The sequence below is a fragment of the Phocoena sinus genome, chromosome 4 (assembly GCF_008692025.1).
Source record: "Phocoena sinus isolate mPhoSin1 chromosome 4, mPhoSin1.pri, whole genome shotgun sequence".
Taxonomy (NCBI): Eukaryota; Metazoa; Chordata; class Mammalia; order Artiodactyla; family Phocoenidae; genus Phocoena; species Phocoena sinus.
Window position 1 is genome coordinate 58,362,706 of NC_045766.1, and position 17,057 is coordinate 58,379,762.

The window sequence follows — 17,057 nt, forward strand, 5'->3', positions numbered from 1 at the left end:
CTCATACATTCAGTAATAATCATTTACTCTTTACTCCAGTTTTTTTGTTTTAATGGGTTATAATACCTATTAAAATAGTTGGTAAAATACGTGCAGTTAAGGATGCCTTTTTACTGCTCCTTTTCTGTGGAGGTAACTATTGGTTACTATCTCCAGTTGGGGGTCAAGGCATTCTATTTCTCTTAATCCTTGCAGATCAGCTGTTTGGAAAGACTTTACCGTTTTTATCTACTTGTAAAATTCTATTTATTTTTAATATTGACTTTAAATGACAATAATATTCTTATGAATTCCCCTAAATTTCTGGGATGGCATAATTCACATTCTACCTAATATTCCTGTGCTTTTAAAGTTCATAACACTAATGCTGTACAATGAGATTATTACAGGAAGGTTTATTATCTTTTCTGAGATTGTGATTACCTTTAGAACAGGGACTTTATTTATCCTATTCCTTAGCGTAGATTCTGGCAGTTAACACGTGGATGTTGTTTGGAATTAAGTAACTGGATATGAAATTGGCTGGGAGCAAATTGTTTTCTCAGCTGTAGAATTGGGATATTTCTTAAAGTGAATTTTTAATGAACATTAAATAATGAACGTAAATAATATAGTCCCAGAAATACAGTATGTGATTAAAACTTTTTAGATCTCTTTTTTTCCCCTCCCCTGTGTCTTTTATTCACTTTATATCCTCTGTTTTCTGCATGTGAATTTTTGAGGACACTGTCAAGACTTTCTCACTTCCTAATAAGCTTAAGTTAGAGTCCCTTGTTTCATGCCTTCCTAGTTGTAATTACTTCCTTATAGTCACTCGCTTTAAGCTCCATGATAGCTGTGCTCTGTACTGTAGCCTTAGCACCTGCCCTGGTCCATTTCTTCTTTTTGATCTTCCATACTAAAATTCAATTAAATTTTTAAAAAATTATTTTGGGGCTTCCCTAGTGGCGCAGGGGTTGGGAGTCCGCCTGCCGATGCAGGGGACACGGGTTCGTGCCCTGGTCTGGGAAGATCCCACACACCGCGGAGCGGCTGGGCCCCGTGAGCCATGGCAGCTGAGCCTGCGCTCCGCAACGGGAGAGGCCACAACAGTGAGAGGCCCGCGTACCACAAAAAAAAAAAAAAAAAAATTTATTTTGAAAATAAGTCACATAGTAGTTTCTTACATAGAATAAAAAGTTAAGCCACACTTAATTCCATATTTAGAATCCAAAGTTAAGCCAGTTTGTTTAGATAACTGTTAGGAACTATTCTGTAAAATCAAGAAAATGAGGAAAGACACTGTGATTGGGTGAGTTTATTTAGGATCTGTTCATTGCCCTTAGCCAGTAGGAAGCTGGAAGTTTACTTCTATAAAGGAAAAAAAAATTATCATCTTATTCTCCTCCTCACTTTTTTAAACCTTCCTCTTTTGAAATTCAGCTAAGTAAACCAGGTCTGGGTTAATCCTTTCATTTGTTTTAATAACTGGTGACTACTTGCCCATATCAGTAATTTCTTTACATTGCGTAAATATTGAGAGTCTATAGATGATGCTTCTATTAATGATCACAAAGTACTCCTTCCATTACACACATGTTGAAAGTTTTGCTATCTGAGCACATAATATAGGGATAACCTGGCTAATGGGTTTTATTACGTTTTTAAGGAAAGCACTACTAAAGTGATATATCTAGTCTGAAAATTCATGCCAGTTTGATGGAAAATTTCTTTAAAAGTTGGTTTATATACTTAAAAGATTAGATTGAATTAGAAATTAGAAAACATAAATATTAAATACTGAGGATGTTGTGTTTTCTTACAGGGGATGGTTCCATTTGTATTTGTTGGCACTAAAGAAAGCATTGGAAATGTGCAAGTTCTTTTAGAGTATCATATTGCTTATCTAAAGGTTTGTATAGTATTCATATCATGTTGCTCCACACGTTAAACTTTAATTTTATATTTGTAATAAATTTTAAGTCTTTAAATATTTTTGTTAATTCAGCTTCATATTTGCCCTTTCTTTCTGCGTGAGAATATTAAAAGTCCTTTGCTGTAGTAAAATGATTGGCCTCGTGTACATTTTTTCTCTTTCCCTCTGTACTTTGACATTTCTTTCCGTACTGGTCACTCTTGTGTTTGATGCAGATAGGACACAGAACCAGGAATGAAGGTGGGCTTTCTTGGTAACTGATATTCTCTGAATCACGTGTATTACCCCCATAGATATCAGTTGATAATTCTTAACCATTTTTTTAAATATAGTCTGTCTGGGTTGATGAATAAAGAGAAAAGGTTTTAGAAAAGAAGTTCCCTATAAGTTGGAATTGTCATTTTCTACTCTTCTTATTCCTGCTGCTTTTTTTCTTGTTTATAGTATCTCAACTGCTCTGTCTCTAGTTAATGTTTTCCTTTTAGTCACTCATATTGTTGGCTGCTGTGTTAATATTTTGAAAGCACCACTGATAATGTCATTCCTTTTTTTAAAACTCATCTTTCCAATACTGTGCCTTTTAGCCAAGAGCTTTCTCTAGACACCTTACCTTCACATCCTGTAATGACCTCATTCTCTGAATGACCAAGTCTGCCAGTTCATCTAGGTCACAACTCAAGTGTCATTATTTTGATAGGAAAGTAGGTTATTAATAGTACCTGTCATAAATGGTACCTTACCTCATTTAGCAGAGTTTTTACTCTTGGAAGGCTAGATCTGGTAATTTTATGTAATTATTAGCTGTTTAAATAGGTTATTTCAGCACTTGTCTGTTGAACATCCCCTAGGTTATTCTAATGCTTGTGTGTAAACATTCCCTTGAAGGAGAAGAGTCATTGTCTTTTTATTTTGCATACCTGTAGCACTTAGCATGGTTGGCACGTGATGCTAAGGCATTTGTAAATGCTTGGTGAATTAGCAAATGACCTTGTAAATTGTGTTCACTAGGAATACAGTTATACTTTGCTGAATAACTGCCCAAGATCACAAGCTTCTTTCATTCGTAGGACTGGAGTATAGCTCAAGCTCTGGGCTTTAAGAAGACAAAAAAATACATGTAAGATTTATCCTTTTTTGTTTTGGTTATAGGAAGTAGAACAGCTAAGAATGGAACGCCTGCAGATTGATGAACAGCTACGACAGATTGGTATGGGTTTCAGACCTTCTTCCACCAGAGGGCCTGAAAAAGAGAAAGGATATGCCACTGATGAAAGTACCGTCTCTTCTGTACAAGGTTCTAGGTCTTATAGTGGAAGAGGCAGAGGTCGTCGGGGCCCTAATTACACCTCCGGTTATGGTAAAAAAAAATTTTTTTTTTTTGGTAGTGGTTTCAGTGATCCAGTACATTTTGCTTATTATTGTTTTTGGGGTTTTTTTAGGATTTATTTTTTATTTCATTTGATTGATTGATTGATTGATTGATTGCCGCGTTGGGTCTTCATTGCTGTGCGTGGGGTTTTTTCCAGTTGCAGCAAGCGGGGGCTGCTCTTCGTTGCGGTGCGCAGGCTTCTCATTGCGGTGGCTTCTCTTGTTGCGGAGCACGGGCTCTAGGCGTGTGGGCTTTAGTAGTTGTGGCGCACGGGCTCAGTACTCGTGGCTTGTGGGCTCTAGAGCGCAGCAGGCTCAGTAGTTTTGGTGCGTGGGGTTAGTTGCTCCGTGGCATGTGGGGTCTTCCCGGACCAGGGCTCGTACCTGTGTCCCTGCATTGGCAGGCGGATTCTTAACCACTGTGCCACCAGGGAAGTCCTGCTTATTATTGTTTAGTTCATCACTTCATCTTGGCTTTGAGGGCAGGAAATAGTTCTGAGGTACATGTTTTAATAGTGACAGCATACTTTTTATATTAATGACAGTAAAAGGTTTATAGTGTTCAAGTAAAAGGTTTGTGTGTAATGAAATGAAACATGTTTTTGTTAAGTTTATAGCTCATGATCATGTTTGTTCTAAATATTTAGAATAAATATATATGCAACTTGTTTTCTCAGGTATTTTCTCTGTACAATTATATACATTTTCCAATAAAAACCTAGTGATGGTGGTGATGTTACTAGGATTTACCTTTTGCCTACCCTCTAGGAAAAGTAAAAATGAAAAAATACACTAATCACTGTGCCACGATTACATATAGCAAATCTGTACTGGTTTTTAAAAAATACTATATTGGTTCATTTGGCAGTTTTGAATATTAATATCTCACATCTGGAATTATTTTGTGAAATACAGCATTTCAATAATATGAGAGCTTTAAAAGTTAGAACCTAGTTAACATTTTATAAATGAACATTTTTCTAAAATGTGTTTCACTGAGAGGATGGGGCTTAACCTATATAGGAAGGGACCAGTGGATGGTGATTGTCAGCAATTCTCTAATCCTAAATTTCTCAGTTTGTCTTCAGCTTTGGAGTTGTTCCATTTTTCTGCATTTGGACTTGGATCTTAGCAGTGACCTGATTTTCTTCTTCCCTTCTCTCTGTCCTTCTCTCTTCTCTTCTCTCTTCTCTACTCCCCTATGCTCATCCTGACTGCTTTGGGAAAAAATTTCATAAGCCTTTTCCAGAATAGAAGGCATTTAGGGAAAACAAATACATGAAAGCTTTACAGTGTGCAGATTCCACTTCCACATTTCATGTTTGACCAAAGGATCGTCTGATGATGCCAGAGTTATATTAGATTTGTACTGTTTTTCATTTATTGTAGAGTTGGATGGTCAAGTTTCCCTTCCCCTTTTTTCATTATTTTAAAGTTAACCCTATATTGAAGCCTGAAAAGAAGAATTCCAGTTACTGTGTTCAGTATGTGAAGGACTGAGAATTGAGAACTATTAAAATCCTGAAAGCACATTTAATACAAAAGACAATCAGTAGTTAAATAGAAATTAAGTACATATTGAATGATTTTAGAGGTACAAATTACTAGTACAAATAATCAGATTTGGTTTTTTGGTTGATGAATTCATTGAACAATTTTATAAGCCTCTGGGAAGTCCACTTATTGATGAGAGGTCACTCTTCGGCAAAATGCTTTTGTTGACAGAAATAAATTTAAATGAGAATGGTAGAGGAATATCATTTGGATTGAAGAAAGCTATGCAGATTGTTCAGTAGATGGCACTCTTACCTCTGAATCTTTGCCAACTAGTAACATTGTATTTCTTGAAATAGCTGTTGAACTTAAAGTGGGCTCCAGAGAAATAAAAATTATTTGAATTTGGTTGTAGACGTTCTTGTCCACTTAATAGCAGAAGGTTTTTTAGGTGGTGAATATATATGTATAAGCTGTATAAGAATTTAACATCTCTGAAGTTATATGTGTTACAATGGATGATGTCTTACAACTTTAATTGGCAGCATTTTCTTTAAATGGCACACAAAATATGACTTAATGTTGGATTTGATAAAATGTGGGGCTTTAGCTGTTAATATTAAGTTCAGCATACGTGTTCATTTAAAAGGATGTGAACAGGGGCTTCCCTGGTGGCGCAGTGGTTGAGAGTCCGCCTGCAGATGCAGGGGACATGGGTTCGTGCCCCGGTCCGGGAAGATCCCACATGCCACGGAGCGGCTAGGCCCGTGAGCCATGACCGCTGAGCCTGCGCGTCCGGAGCCTATGCTCCACAACAGGAGAGGCCACAACAGTGAGAGGCCTGCTTACCGCAAAAAAAAAAAAAAAAAAAAGCTATAGTTTAAAAGGATGTGAACCATCTTCATAAGGTGATTTTAGAAGTTTTAGGGGAAAATATGAGTTTAAATTCTGTTAAAAACAGGTCTTTTTATTTGTTGGAGCCATTACAAATTGAACCGGTTTCATGGATCATTTATAAAGCCTCCCCCCACCCTGACTTTTTGGATTCATGAACTTGTATTTTACAGAATTGAGATTGGAATGATTTTAACAGTATTTTTCTGTTGATTATGCAACAAATCATAATTTCAGAGGCTTTTACAATACTATTATAGTTCTGTAGGTCAGAAATCTGACATGAGTGTCATTGGGCTAAAATCTAAGTGTTGGCATGTCTGTATTTCCTTTTGGAGGCTCTAGGGAAAAATTTGTTCCTTTGACACTTCCAGCTTATAGAGACAATCTCTGTTCCTTGGCTTATTGACCGCTTCCTCCGTCTGATAAAGCTAGTAATTACAGAGAGTCCTTATGCTATCATCTCTGGTTCTCTGTAGTTGAGAATGGTTCTCTACTTTTTAAAGATCCATGTGATTAATTTGGCCTTACCTGGATGATCTAGGATAATCCTCCCACCTCAATATCCTTAACCTTAATTACATCTGCAGAGTTCCTTATGCCATCTCAGAAATGTTTAATATGAAGGAAGTGGAACACTAGCCAGTTCATTAGCTTTTTTTTTTGACCTTAATAGCTGTCTTTATCTACTGAAATCTATTTATGATTTAGACACCCTCTTTGAGTATCTTGAGTATTAGATTTAGGTTAAACCTAAGAAAATTTTTTTGCTTATGATACTGAGTTAAATACTACACTGTATTTCTAAAGATAATTTGAAAGGAACTTCTGTTAAAAAATGAGATACTCATCTAACTTCAAATTTTGGTAATGTTTTCAGGCAGGATATATAGCTTTGTAAATAAATCCCAAAGTTCTGATACATTCCAAGGTTTTTTTTGATTGTTTTGTTTTTTTTAGCTACTCATGAAATGATAAACTATCCTTATTCCACCAGACCATGACATCAGTTAACAAAGTTCTTTTTTGTCATTTGGAAAAATAAGTGTTTTAATTCATTCTCTACTATGAGACTCATTTCTTAACAAAGACTCGAATGTCAGTACTAGAAGCTTGCTATATGTTTCTTAAAATGTACGTCTAACGTATCCATTCTTATATAATGACTAGCTACATCTATATTTAATGGCATATGGAGAAAAAAAGATGATAGAAGACTTATCTTTAAAGGAGAAAGGAAGTTGGTAGGCTTGTTTTTAAACTTTACGTTTTAATCCCTGTACTTCAGTACATAGCATTTTGTGTATCTGAAGAGCTCTTGTGTTTTGCTTTTATCATTAAATGACTATGGAGTTAATATAGTGTATTTCTAGTTTATCTTATTTGGGAGTTCAGCATAGGAACATCAAAATCATGCAGCAAATTCACATCTCAAGAGAAAATTGATATGCATGTTGCTAAGCTTCTGGGGGCATTTAGAGATACAAGACAGAGCTCTCCCCTTTATTATATTGTAGACCAAGTGGGAAGTAAATCCACACTGGAGAAAATAGAAAACAACACATGACAATACTTCATGATAGATACACATTAATTTTAAGGAAATAAGGGGAGAGGTCTGTTTTTAGTTAAATTGGTTGGAAGCTACAGACATTGAACTGGGCCCTTAAGGAGATAGATTTGCATGTATAGGTTTCCCACACTATCAGAAAGTAGAGTTTTCCTGTGAAACCTTTTGTAAGCTGAAATGGCATAAAGTGAAGAAGCAATTACCTTAGGACACATCTTGCTAATAGATGCACAAAATAATGTGAGATAAAGCACAGATGCTCACCGACACAGTTCAAAAGTATGTTGGCTTGATGCTGAGTTTAGTTCCTGAGGAAGGAGCTGGGGTGTGCTGCTGTCACTGTTTGGGGTGCTTGCTGCCTCTATAATGGCTTGCTGCAAAGCAAATGCTGAAGGCTATTTTCTCTTCGTGCCTTTTTTTCCTAAAGCAGAAATCCTCTTTGATTTCTTTTGGTTAGCAAAAACAGGTATTTGTGGAGGTCTTTTGTAAAAGCAAAACGGTGTAAAATGGGCTTCCCTGGTGGCGCAATGGTTAAGAATCCGCCTGCCAATGCAGGGGACATGGGTTTGAGCCCTGGTCCAGAGACATCCCACGTGTCGCGGAGCAAAGAAGCCCGTGCACCACAACTACTGAGCCTGCGCTCTAGAGCTCGCGTGCCACAACTGCTGAAGCCCGCGTGCCTAGAGCCCGTGCTCCACAACAGGAGAAGCCACTGTAATGAGAAGTCCATGCACTGCAATGAAGAGTAGCCCCCGCTCGCTGCAACCAGAGAAGGCCCGTGCACAGCAACAAAGACCCAATGCAGCCAGGGAAAAAAAAAAAAGGTGTAAAATGAACTTTTGAAAAGCATAGAAGTGGGAATGAGTATGATAGTGATTGGGTCATATAAATCTGACACATTAATTGTGTTATCATAATAATGTAGGCTTTCATAGAATCTTTGCAGTGTTTACATTTTTAAAAGGTCACTATTGAAATTGGCCATTGGGATGTTAGAAAAAGCCCGTAAACTTTTAAAGTCATGCTGAAGTTTTGTTTCACTGATAATGGCTTAAACTCCATTGATTGTCAGGTTGAAGCTGTCTTTTCTTAGAGTAACCTAAAATTTGTTCAGTGATTTCAAACGCTGTATTCTTCAAACTTAAGACATTATTGTGCGAAAAACATAATTTTATGTAGAGCTACTAAAAATACACTCCTAGTTCATGAGACCATCAATTATAAGAAATATTCTTATTTCAGAGATGTTAAGTGTGAAAAAAAGGTGCCGCCTAGAATCAGTGAAATAATGGTAGAATATAGTATGCAGATAAAGTACTCATTCTTCTAAATATGATTAAATTTGCTTTTAAATATTGGATAGTGGTTATTTCTTATTATATTGGGTTGGCCAAACAGTTCGTTTGGTTAGTGAATGCATTGTGCAATAAAATTCTTGGTGAAAATGAAAAATGTGTCTTTTATTTTTACTTAAAACCAAATGAACTGTTTGGCCAACCCAATACTAACACTTTGTTAAAAACCTAAAAATGGGCAAAATTTAAAAAATATTTCCCTATATTAAGTGCATTTTCATATTGTATATGTGTAATGTTTTGTATGTTCTTTGCAAAATTCTATTGGCCATGTTTCTGCGCATCCAAACAGTTCAATTTTTAATCTGACTAGGTAAATACTTTATTACTAGTATACAATATTAACATTCAGTTATTTCTTAGTTAATAAATTTCAAATTCATTAACATTTTTATTTCTCTTTGGAGCAGCCAATCAGTAGGGTTATTTAAACAATGATTAGCAGGAAATAATGTTGAAAATTTTCACTTTTTTCTTTAATAGAAATATAGTTGGCTTATGTTTTCTTCTTTCCCAAGGTACAAACTCTGAGCTGTCTAACCCATCTGAAACTGAATCTGAGCGTAAAGACGAGCTAAGTGATTGGTCATTGGCGGGAGAAGATGACCGAGAGAGCCGGCATCAGCGTGACAGCAGGAGACGCCCAGGAGGAAGAGGCAGAAGTGTTTCAGGGGGTCGAGGTCGTGGTGGACCACGTGGTGGCAAATCTTCCATCAGTTCTGGTAGTCTTTTATATACTATGTCAGAATCCTTTCTTGGTAAACAGTATAATTATATATACGTTAATTCATTTACCAGGGCCACTCGTTTTTGGAAGTTTCTCTTTTAACTGTCTGAGGAAAATAGTAGAATATATATATACACACACATACACATAGCAACATAAGGAAAAGCACTATAGAGTGTTTCTCAGTGAAAGTTTAGTTAGAATATTCAGAATGTTCTTGCTTAGTATAATGGGCTGGGGGGAGAATTGAGAATTGTCAGGGATCCATGGACTAGATCCATAGCATATTATTGTATGGCAACTTTTAATAAAACCACTCTTAATAAATTTTTTAAAAAGGCTGGATCAAATCACACCTTTTACGGGACTTTAAAGTACTCTCTAGTTCTAGTGATATTCTTCAAGTCCTAAAGTTCAGTTTACAGACTTCCAGGGAAGCAGTTTTTTATATTTTAGTATATTGTTCACTCTTACCAAGGTTTATAAAATTATAGTATGCTGAATTACAAAGTAAATGTACTTTACCTAGTGTTTATGATTAATGGATAAACTTAGTGTCTTTTGCAAAGATGCTAGCTTGCTAGCTGTTACCAAAGGAAACTTAGAAAGGAAAAATCGTGATTAGGTGAATTTCTTCTATAATTTGATTGGTGGAAGCAATAAATGCACATAGGTAAGATGGGTATTTTTTTTTCTTATAAATTATATCTTAAAACCTTTCCTTTCCCACCCTCACCCCACCTTACTCCCCCTTCACTCTTTCTTTCTGGAGATGGGAGTACTACTCAACATTCATTTCCACATTTTCCTATAACCAGTTAGAATTTCAAATTTTTTAGTATGCTTTTTTGTGTAGACTTGCTTTGCTTGCTTCAGTTCATAGTAAGAGATTTCTGTTATGTCACGGAGTGCAGGTGTTGAATATTATTTGGAAATAGTTCATTAACATTGGCACAAAGAAGCAGCAACCACATTGAACTCAGTTATGGAGACAAAAAGCTGTTTCGTGGAATTGATTCATTTTAGCTGAATATTTGTTTTCATTTTTATTTCTCTAGCCTCTGGGCAGGATTAGCTAGGAATGTGAATGTAAAAAGTAGCATGTAATAATATACTAGTTCCTCATACGTTTTCAAAAACAAGTCAAAGAGAAATGGTAGAAAGCCAAGTTGTCTGCCCATCTTCTGTTTTAATATTTCATTGCCATTTAAAGGTTTTTATATTTGTTGTTTTTCAGGTAAAATAGTGATACAGAAAACATTTTATCTGAAGACAGAGAGGGTATATTTTTACCTGGGGAAAATTGAAGTTTCTTATCATTAATTGATATAGTTCAATATAGGTCAGAGTATTCCTAATAACTGCAGCTCTCTTAAACAAATATTTCTTGCCTCTGACATGCATATAGTGCTCAAAGATCCAGACAGCAATCCATACAGCTTACTTGATAATACAGAATCAGATCAGACTGCAGACACTGATGCCAGCGAATCTCATCACAGTACTAACCGTCGTAGGCGGTCTCGTAGACGAAGGACTGATGAAGATGCTGTTCTGATGGATGGGATGACTGAATCTGATACAGCTTCAGTTAATGAAAATGGGCTAGGTATGTAAGCACTTAGGGAAAAGATACATATTATTGTATAATATTGTTAATGTGTGAAGCTTTTTTTTTAAAAAAAAAAATCCCAAACATACGCAATTCACAAGTTGAATTTTTCCTAGTGTTTACTTCAGATGAGGTAGATGGCTTTGTGTCTGTCTTAAATGTCTAGTTCTCAGATTTGTATAGCCAAATAATTTGAAACTGGGAAGGTATATTAAAATGCCCTTTGATGCCATTAAAACAATACAAATATTCAAACTGCAAGGCACTTAATACTCTTACTGTTCTAAACCAAAATTGGGCTTTCAGTTTGCCTCTTTAAATGTTATAAATGACACTAATGAAGGTGTGTATACTGAGTAGGAATTGATTTCCAGAGGGCTAAAGTGTCATTAACTTTGGTAAAAAAAAGGAAAACTTTATTCCTGAATGATGATAATTAAGTCTTAGAGTTTGTTTAATCAAGAGTTAAAACCCTCTTAATTTCTGGATGATAATTCCATATTTAATGTAGTAGGAATGTTTTAAACTACAAAAGTATTTTTCCTGTGAGTAATGTGTATTGTTTTATTTTTCCTGTTTAATTAAAAGGTTCTTTTCCCTTCTTTAAATCTTTGAAGGAAAGAAGTTTTTTTTTTTTTTTTTTTTGCTTTGTTTTTGTCAGAATAGTTCATGGTGAACTTTGCAATTACAGATGATAGTGAAAAAAAACCCCAGCGACGCAATCGTAGCCGCAGGCGTCGTTTCAGGGGTCAGGCAGAAGATAGACAGCCAGGTAACTTGCGTGGACCTGTTGCCAACACCAGGTTACAAGCATGAAAAAAAAATGTCATGTGTCTGCTTTCTAAATATATTATACTTACATGTACACCTGTGCATATACATTCAAGATGTGCATTGCATAAATTGTTTACTCAACTAATACGACTACTACTCTTAAGAAAATGCATTCTTCCTTCACACCGTAAATGTGTAGTAAACCCGTCTAATTGAACTAATGTTGTGTCTCAATTTTTTTACATGGAAATACTGTTGAGAATACCGTTATTTTGTCCACTTGGCAGATTCTGCATTCTTGAGTTGGGGCCTGCCATCCCAGGAACTATGTTGTAGATTGTGATTGAGGTTGATTGGCAAAACTGGGCAGCTTTTGCATGGTGCCTGCTTGCTATATCTGGGTTCAGCACCTCATTTTTGTGGGGTTTCTCATACCCACAGTTTAAAAAAAAGTATAAATGAAAAAAATACTTGAAAGTGTCTTTTTCCTAGTAAGAGGAATGCATGTTATGTTTTTGTTTATTGTAGTGTGATGCCTTTTCCCTTACACCTACTAACTATTCAAATTAATAGTACTTACTTAGTTTTAGAATGTTAATTTAAGTAGATATAATTTTTAGTAACTTCAAAGAAACTTGTTTGCTGTGTCTATACTATCTTGAACATAATTCCATTTCCTTTGTATGGAGAATCACATGTATATTTACAATGAAGAAACTGTGTGCACCAGAAATAAACCCCTTTTAAACTAATCAATTTTGCATTCTTTCCAAAGCAAATTCTTGTGTTTTCCCCAAATAAAGAATGTAAATTCCAGTATCTTTATTTAGAATTTTAAGTTTAGTGGTTGTAGAGACATTTGAGAAAACTGGTTAAGGGTATTAGTTTCCATTCTTGGGGAAAAAAAAGTTGATGTTTTAAACATAGTTGTAAATTTAAAAGGAATTAAATATTGTCAAAATAGGTTCCAGGAAATGTTATTGTTTTCTCTTCTTTTCTCTCTCTTTAGTGTTAGAAATATCTTTTAGATGAAGAGATTGTATTTATTTTGTTTTTTGAAGCTGGCATAGCAGTGCATACACTTTTTGGCTGTACTTTACAAATAAGGAAATTTAAGCTGTTAGTAGGTTGGGCTTGAGATAGAATAAATTACAACATAATTTATTAACTAGGTGGATGGTGGTTCATTACTAAGTCAAAGGACATAAAGGGAATAACATAAAAGCCTTTGATAAAGAAGAGGAAGAGATTTCTGCATGGTATTAATTGAAACGAGTAATTTAGAGTTTTAAATAATTAAGCAATGATTTGTGTTCTTTACTGCATTTATTCCTGTTTTACTCTGTTCTTTGGAAGTACTAATTTCCTCTTTAGAACTCATTGCCTTTCTCAGCGTGCCCCCTACCCCCCAAACCAAGACACACACACACAGACAGACACACACACACACACACACACACACACACACACACACACGATAGGTGGAAAAAGCACATCATTTTCTCCTTTGCCCCTGGAAGGAGTTCTACGAAGGCAGCTTCTATCCAAAGTTAATGTCAACATTCTCTGAAATAAACAAATATTTGCTCAGAATTTCTTGTTGCCCTTAGTATAAATTAAGCAGTGAGTATTCTTTACTAAGAAAAGAATGACTAGTATACTGGTGTCCAGTGGATTAACTTTGGAGCCCTTAAATTCTAGAGTCCAAATTATGCTGCACAAATTGCCTCAATTTTTTTCTAGATATTGTAAATACCTATTAATCTGTTTTGAACTTTTTTAAAGACTGGCTATAAACAGGTTTTTCTTTGAATTAACTGAGGTTATTTTTAGTTTTACCTCCCTTTGGTAGGGGAGGGGCACTAATAAATTTTTACCTTTCCAGCTAAGTGCCTATTAATTAATTGATAAACTGTATCAAAGTATACTATTCTCTGCACATAGTGGATGAAGAGTTCTAAGAATTGTCACGTGTTCAAATTTAGCAGTATGCGTGTCTATGCATCAGGGTTTCCAGGTAGCTGAGTTCTTCCAGGTGTCACTGAGGGCTCAACCATGGAAACAGAATGAATTCATTAAGGTGCTCTCCAAACCAGAATAGGATGCTTTTGCTTCTGTGTATGTAGATATAATGATGAAGTGGATTTGATAGTATCCCTCTCCCCAATTTTGGAAACTTATTAAATGTATTTATAAATTCATTTACAGTGAATTTAAATGACCATTTATAAAGCTCCAAAATGAGTACATTGAGTTTCTTATGGGAAAGAGACAGTTTTAGACATGAAACATCTTTATTTAGTGGTGTTTCTAAAGATGTGTATTCTGAATTAAGTTGTTTCCTTGGGATTTAAAAAGATTCATTTTAATAGTTCTATCTATGTCAGAATCCTTTCTTGGTAAACAGTATAATTTTAGAAAGTTCTTGAAAGTTCTAGAAAGTTCTTGGATCTTATAAAGAAAGGTGTTAGCATGTTAATTCATGATTAAGAAAAATGAATTGTAAATACAATCCAGCTTTTTATTATATTAAAATGATTTATTTTCATATAATTTGAACCTGATGGACTAGCTCTTCCTGTACACAGTGACTTTAAATTTTAAATTTACCCAAGTTTTAATTCTTTCGTAATTTACCTGCTTCCATAATTTAAAGTACACCGTATTCCACATAATCAGGGATTTTTCTTCACCAGTTTCTGAGGGAAAGTAAATACTTTGAAAGGAAGAGGGTGATTATTTTGATATTTCTTCAAATCAGTGAATTCTAAGTTGCAGGTCCTTGAAGAGAAAGTTCTGCAGTATAAAGTGAGGCCAGTCCAGTGTACTAGCAGACCAGAGGTAGTTTGTTGTAGTTGGGTTGGCAGTAGGGTGTTAGTGTGGGTTAGTCTTTTCGCCTTTGCGTTAGTCTTTTCCCTGCATCCCTACTGCCATTGCAAACACAAACACCTTTTCAGTCAGTCGCTTGAAAGATTGGCAAGATGGGGAAAGGGAGTGGTTACTGAATTAATGGTGGACCTTTTCCCACCATGATCAATGGCCACAATTTTAGGTTGGTGTTCTGTCATCTTTAGTTTGCTTGCAGTTTTTTTAGATTACTCAGAATGGTCTCTAGTGTGAAATGTGAAAAAGGAACCATAAAATACACTTGGATATCTTACTGTGCTTTTAAAGAAAATGTTAAAAAAAACCAGAACAACTAATTTCTGAGTAAATCTTTTACATCTTTGATGAAAATTTCAAATTGAAGCATGCTACACCACGATTTGACCCAGTTTGCCCCATTTTTTCCCCCACTGATAAGTGCAAACACTGGGCTTACAATGCTGCATTCTCTATTCTTGGTTGTGGATTTCTATGTCAGACTTAACCCCACAACTGTAGACTAACCAGAAACAAATGGCTGGACTCTTGTTGAAGAGGACTTTAATCTAGGCTTCCTTGCCTTTCCAGCTTGAAATCTTCTGTAGTCAGCACTAAACCACAGGCATATTTTTCAGGGTTAGTTTTTGGTTGGAGGTGGTACCCAGCTTAAGAAAATTTTGAAATTGGGTAACCCACCATTAATTTATTTTAAAAGTAAAATTACTCTTTATCCATAAATAAACTTTAGAAGTACTTTTTCAACACCTGTAATTTTTTTCTCATCTTCAACAGTCACAGTTGCAGATTATATTTCTAGAGCTGAGTCTCAGAGCAGACAAAGAAACCTCCCAAGGGAAACTTTGGCTAAAAACAAGAAAGAAATGGTAAGGAGAATTTAACCTGTAGGTTTTGGTGTTTTTGTTTTTGTTTTTGGTATGGTTTAGTTTTATTTTCACTTCTTAACTTACTTGTATGATCACTTGTTTCCCCAATTAGACCAGTAATATTTTAGTTAAAGACTACTCTTGATTTTGTTTTTGGCCCCAGGTAACTGAAGATATGCATGCTTGAGCCTGAAATAACTTTTCATTTAGAACTCTAAATAGCATTCGTAAAATTCAGTCTGCCCCAAGATACTGGGCATAGAGACTGTTGCCTTAATTTGGGGAACAATAGGCTGAATATACCTCTTCTCAGTGGTGGATAAAGACCTTTAAGTTTCAGTTCTTTTAAATATTTTAAGGGATTTGATATGTAAATGTGAGTTCCAAAAAAAAGGTGAGTAAGTAGGTGGTTATTTGCGTTACTTAGGGTATTAATGTTTATATCTTTTATATGGTGAGCATTCCAGTGGTTAAAATGAAAGTAGGTGCAAGTTTTCAGTAAACAGGTACAGATTCTTCCTGTGGTTTATGCACCGCTAGATACTAGAGATAAAGAGTTGAAAAGCCCAGAGAGGTGGAGTACATTGGTATTTGTTTTGAATTTTAAGAATGTTTTAATTCTTTGATCCATTGTGGTATGTGAAAACTAAAATTGTTTATTAGCTAATTAATGTTTATGTAGCTATTGTCCTCCTCAGCTATAGATTTCATTTATAAAGAAGTTGAAAAAGTTGTCTCCCTTTGGCAGGCAAAAGATGTGATTGAAGAGCATGGTCCTTCAGAAAAGGCAATAAATGGCCCAACTAGTGCTTCTGGCGATGAAATTTCTAAGCTACAGCGTACTCCAGGAGAAGAAAAGACTAATACCTTAAAAGAAGAAAATACTCAAGAAGCAGCAGTCCTGAATGGTGTTTCATAAACTGAAGAAGTTCCTAGTTTACAGTTCTTTTACATTACATTTTACAATAGTGCTTGTACAAGCTTGCCAAAGATAGAATTATGGATCGCCAGTCTTTACATCGCACTTTCAGTTCCTCCATTTGGAATTCAGAAAGGGGAGGGATCCTGAAGAAATCATATGTTAAACATACTTTGACACCTACTGTGTTATAAAATATATCATCAGATGTGCCTTGAGAATAGTATATGTAACATTAAAAAAAGTTGCTGGCTATAGGAAATGTTATTTTGTTTTCAAAATATGGCAGAGATGGGGGGAGGTGGGTGGGGGGTGGGATCCCTAAGGGAATATTCTTTATGAAAGCATTAGCTGCTTTTGTTAAATTTTTAATAATATGCAACCACTTCTTCACCTGAGGAAAACTAGAGTGAAATGCAGTCTAAGATATTTTGCACTGAATTGTAATTTCTTCATTAGTTTAGTCTGGAAACTGGTCTGTTTTAATGTGTTTTTAAAATGCTGTATGTAGAGGAAAATCTGCAGGCCACTGGAATACATTTGTTAAATTCTCATCTGCAGGGACACTGGGTGATATTGGCAGTGACTGTTCTACATTGAGGCTTTGTTTGGTTTATTTATTAAAGTGTACAGTATTTAAAAAATCAAACATAGCTTTAGTTAAAACACTAAGCTGAATT

The 17,057-nt window shown here is 35.4% G+C and overlaps 1 protein-coding gene across 10 annotated transcripts in view; it reads left to right on the plus strand.

Moving 5' to 3' along the window:
- The window catches only part of FXR1 (FMR1 autosomal homolog 1), a 57,314-nt gene extending 40,680 nt beyond the window's left edge, over positions 1 to 16,634 (plus strand). For 3 of the 10 annotated variants that reach the window (XM_032629494.1, XM_032629495.1, XM_032629493.1), the window contains 7 exons: positions 1,805 to 1,891; positions 3,065 to 3,122; positions 3,210 to 3,272; positions 9,115 to 9,318; positions 10,732 to 10,932; positions 15,367 to 15,458; positions 16,207 to 16,634. In XM_032629494.1, the coding sequence (XP_032485385.1) occupies positions 1,805 to 1,891; positions 3,065 to 3,122; positions 3,210 to 3,272; positions 9,115 to 9,318; positions 10,732 to 10,932; positions 15,367 to 15,458; positions 16,207 to 16,377 (876 nt within the window). In that variant the 3' untranslated portion in view covers positions 16,378 to 16,634. Of the gene's footprint in view, positions 1 to 1,804; positions 1,892 to 3,064; positions 3,273 to 9,114; positions 9,319 to 10,731; positions 12,462 to 15,366; positions 15,459 to 16,206 lie in introns of those variants that run through there. The other 7 variants (XM_032629492.1, XM_032629491.1, XM_032629498.1 and 4 more) reach the window with 5 other exon arrangements.
- Positions 16,635 to 17,057: the final 423 nt, after the last annotated feature.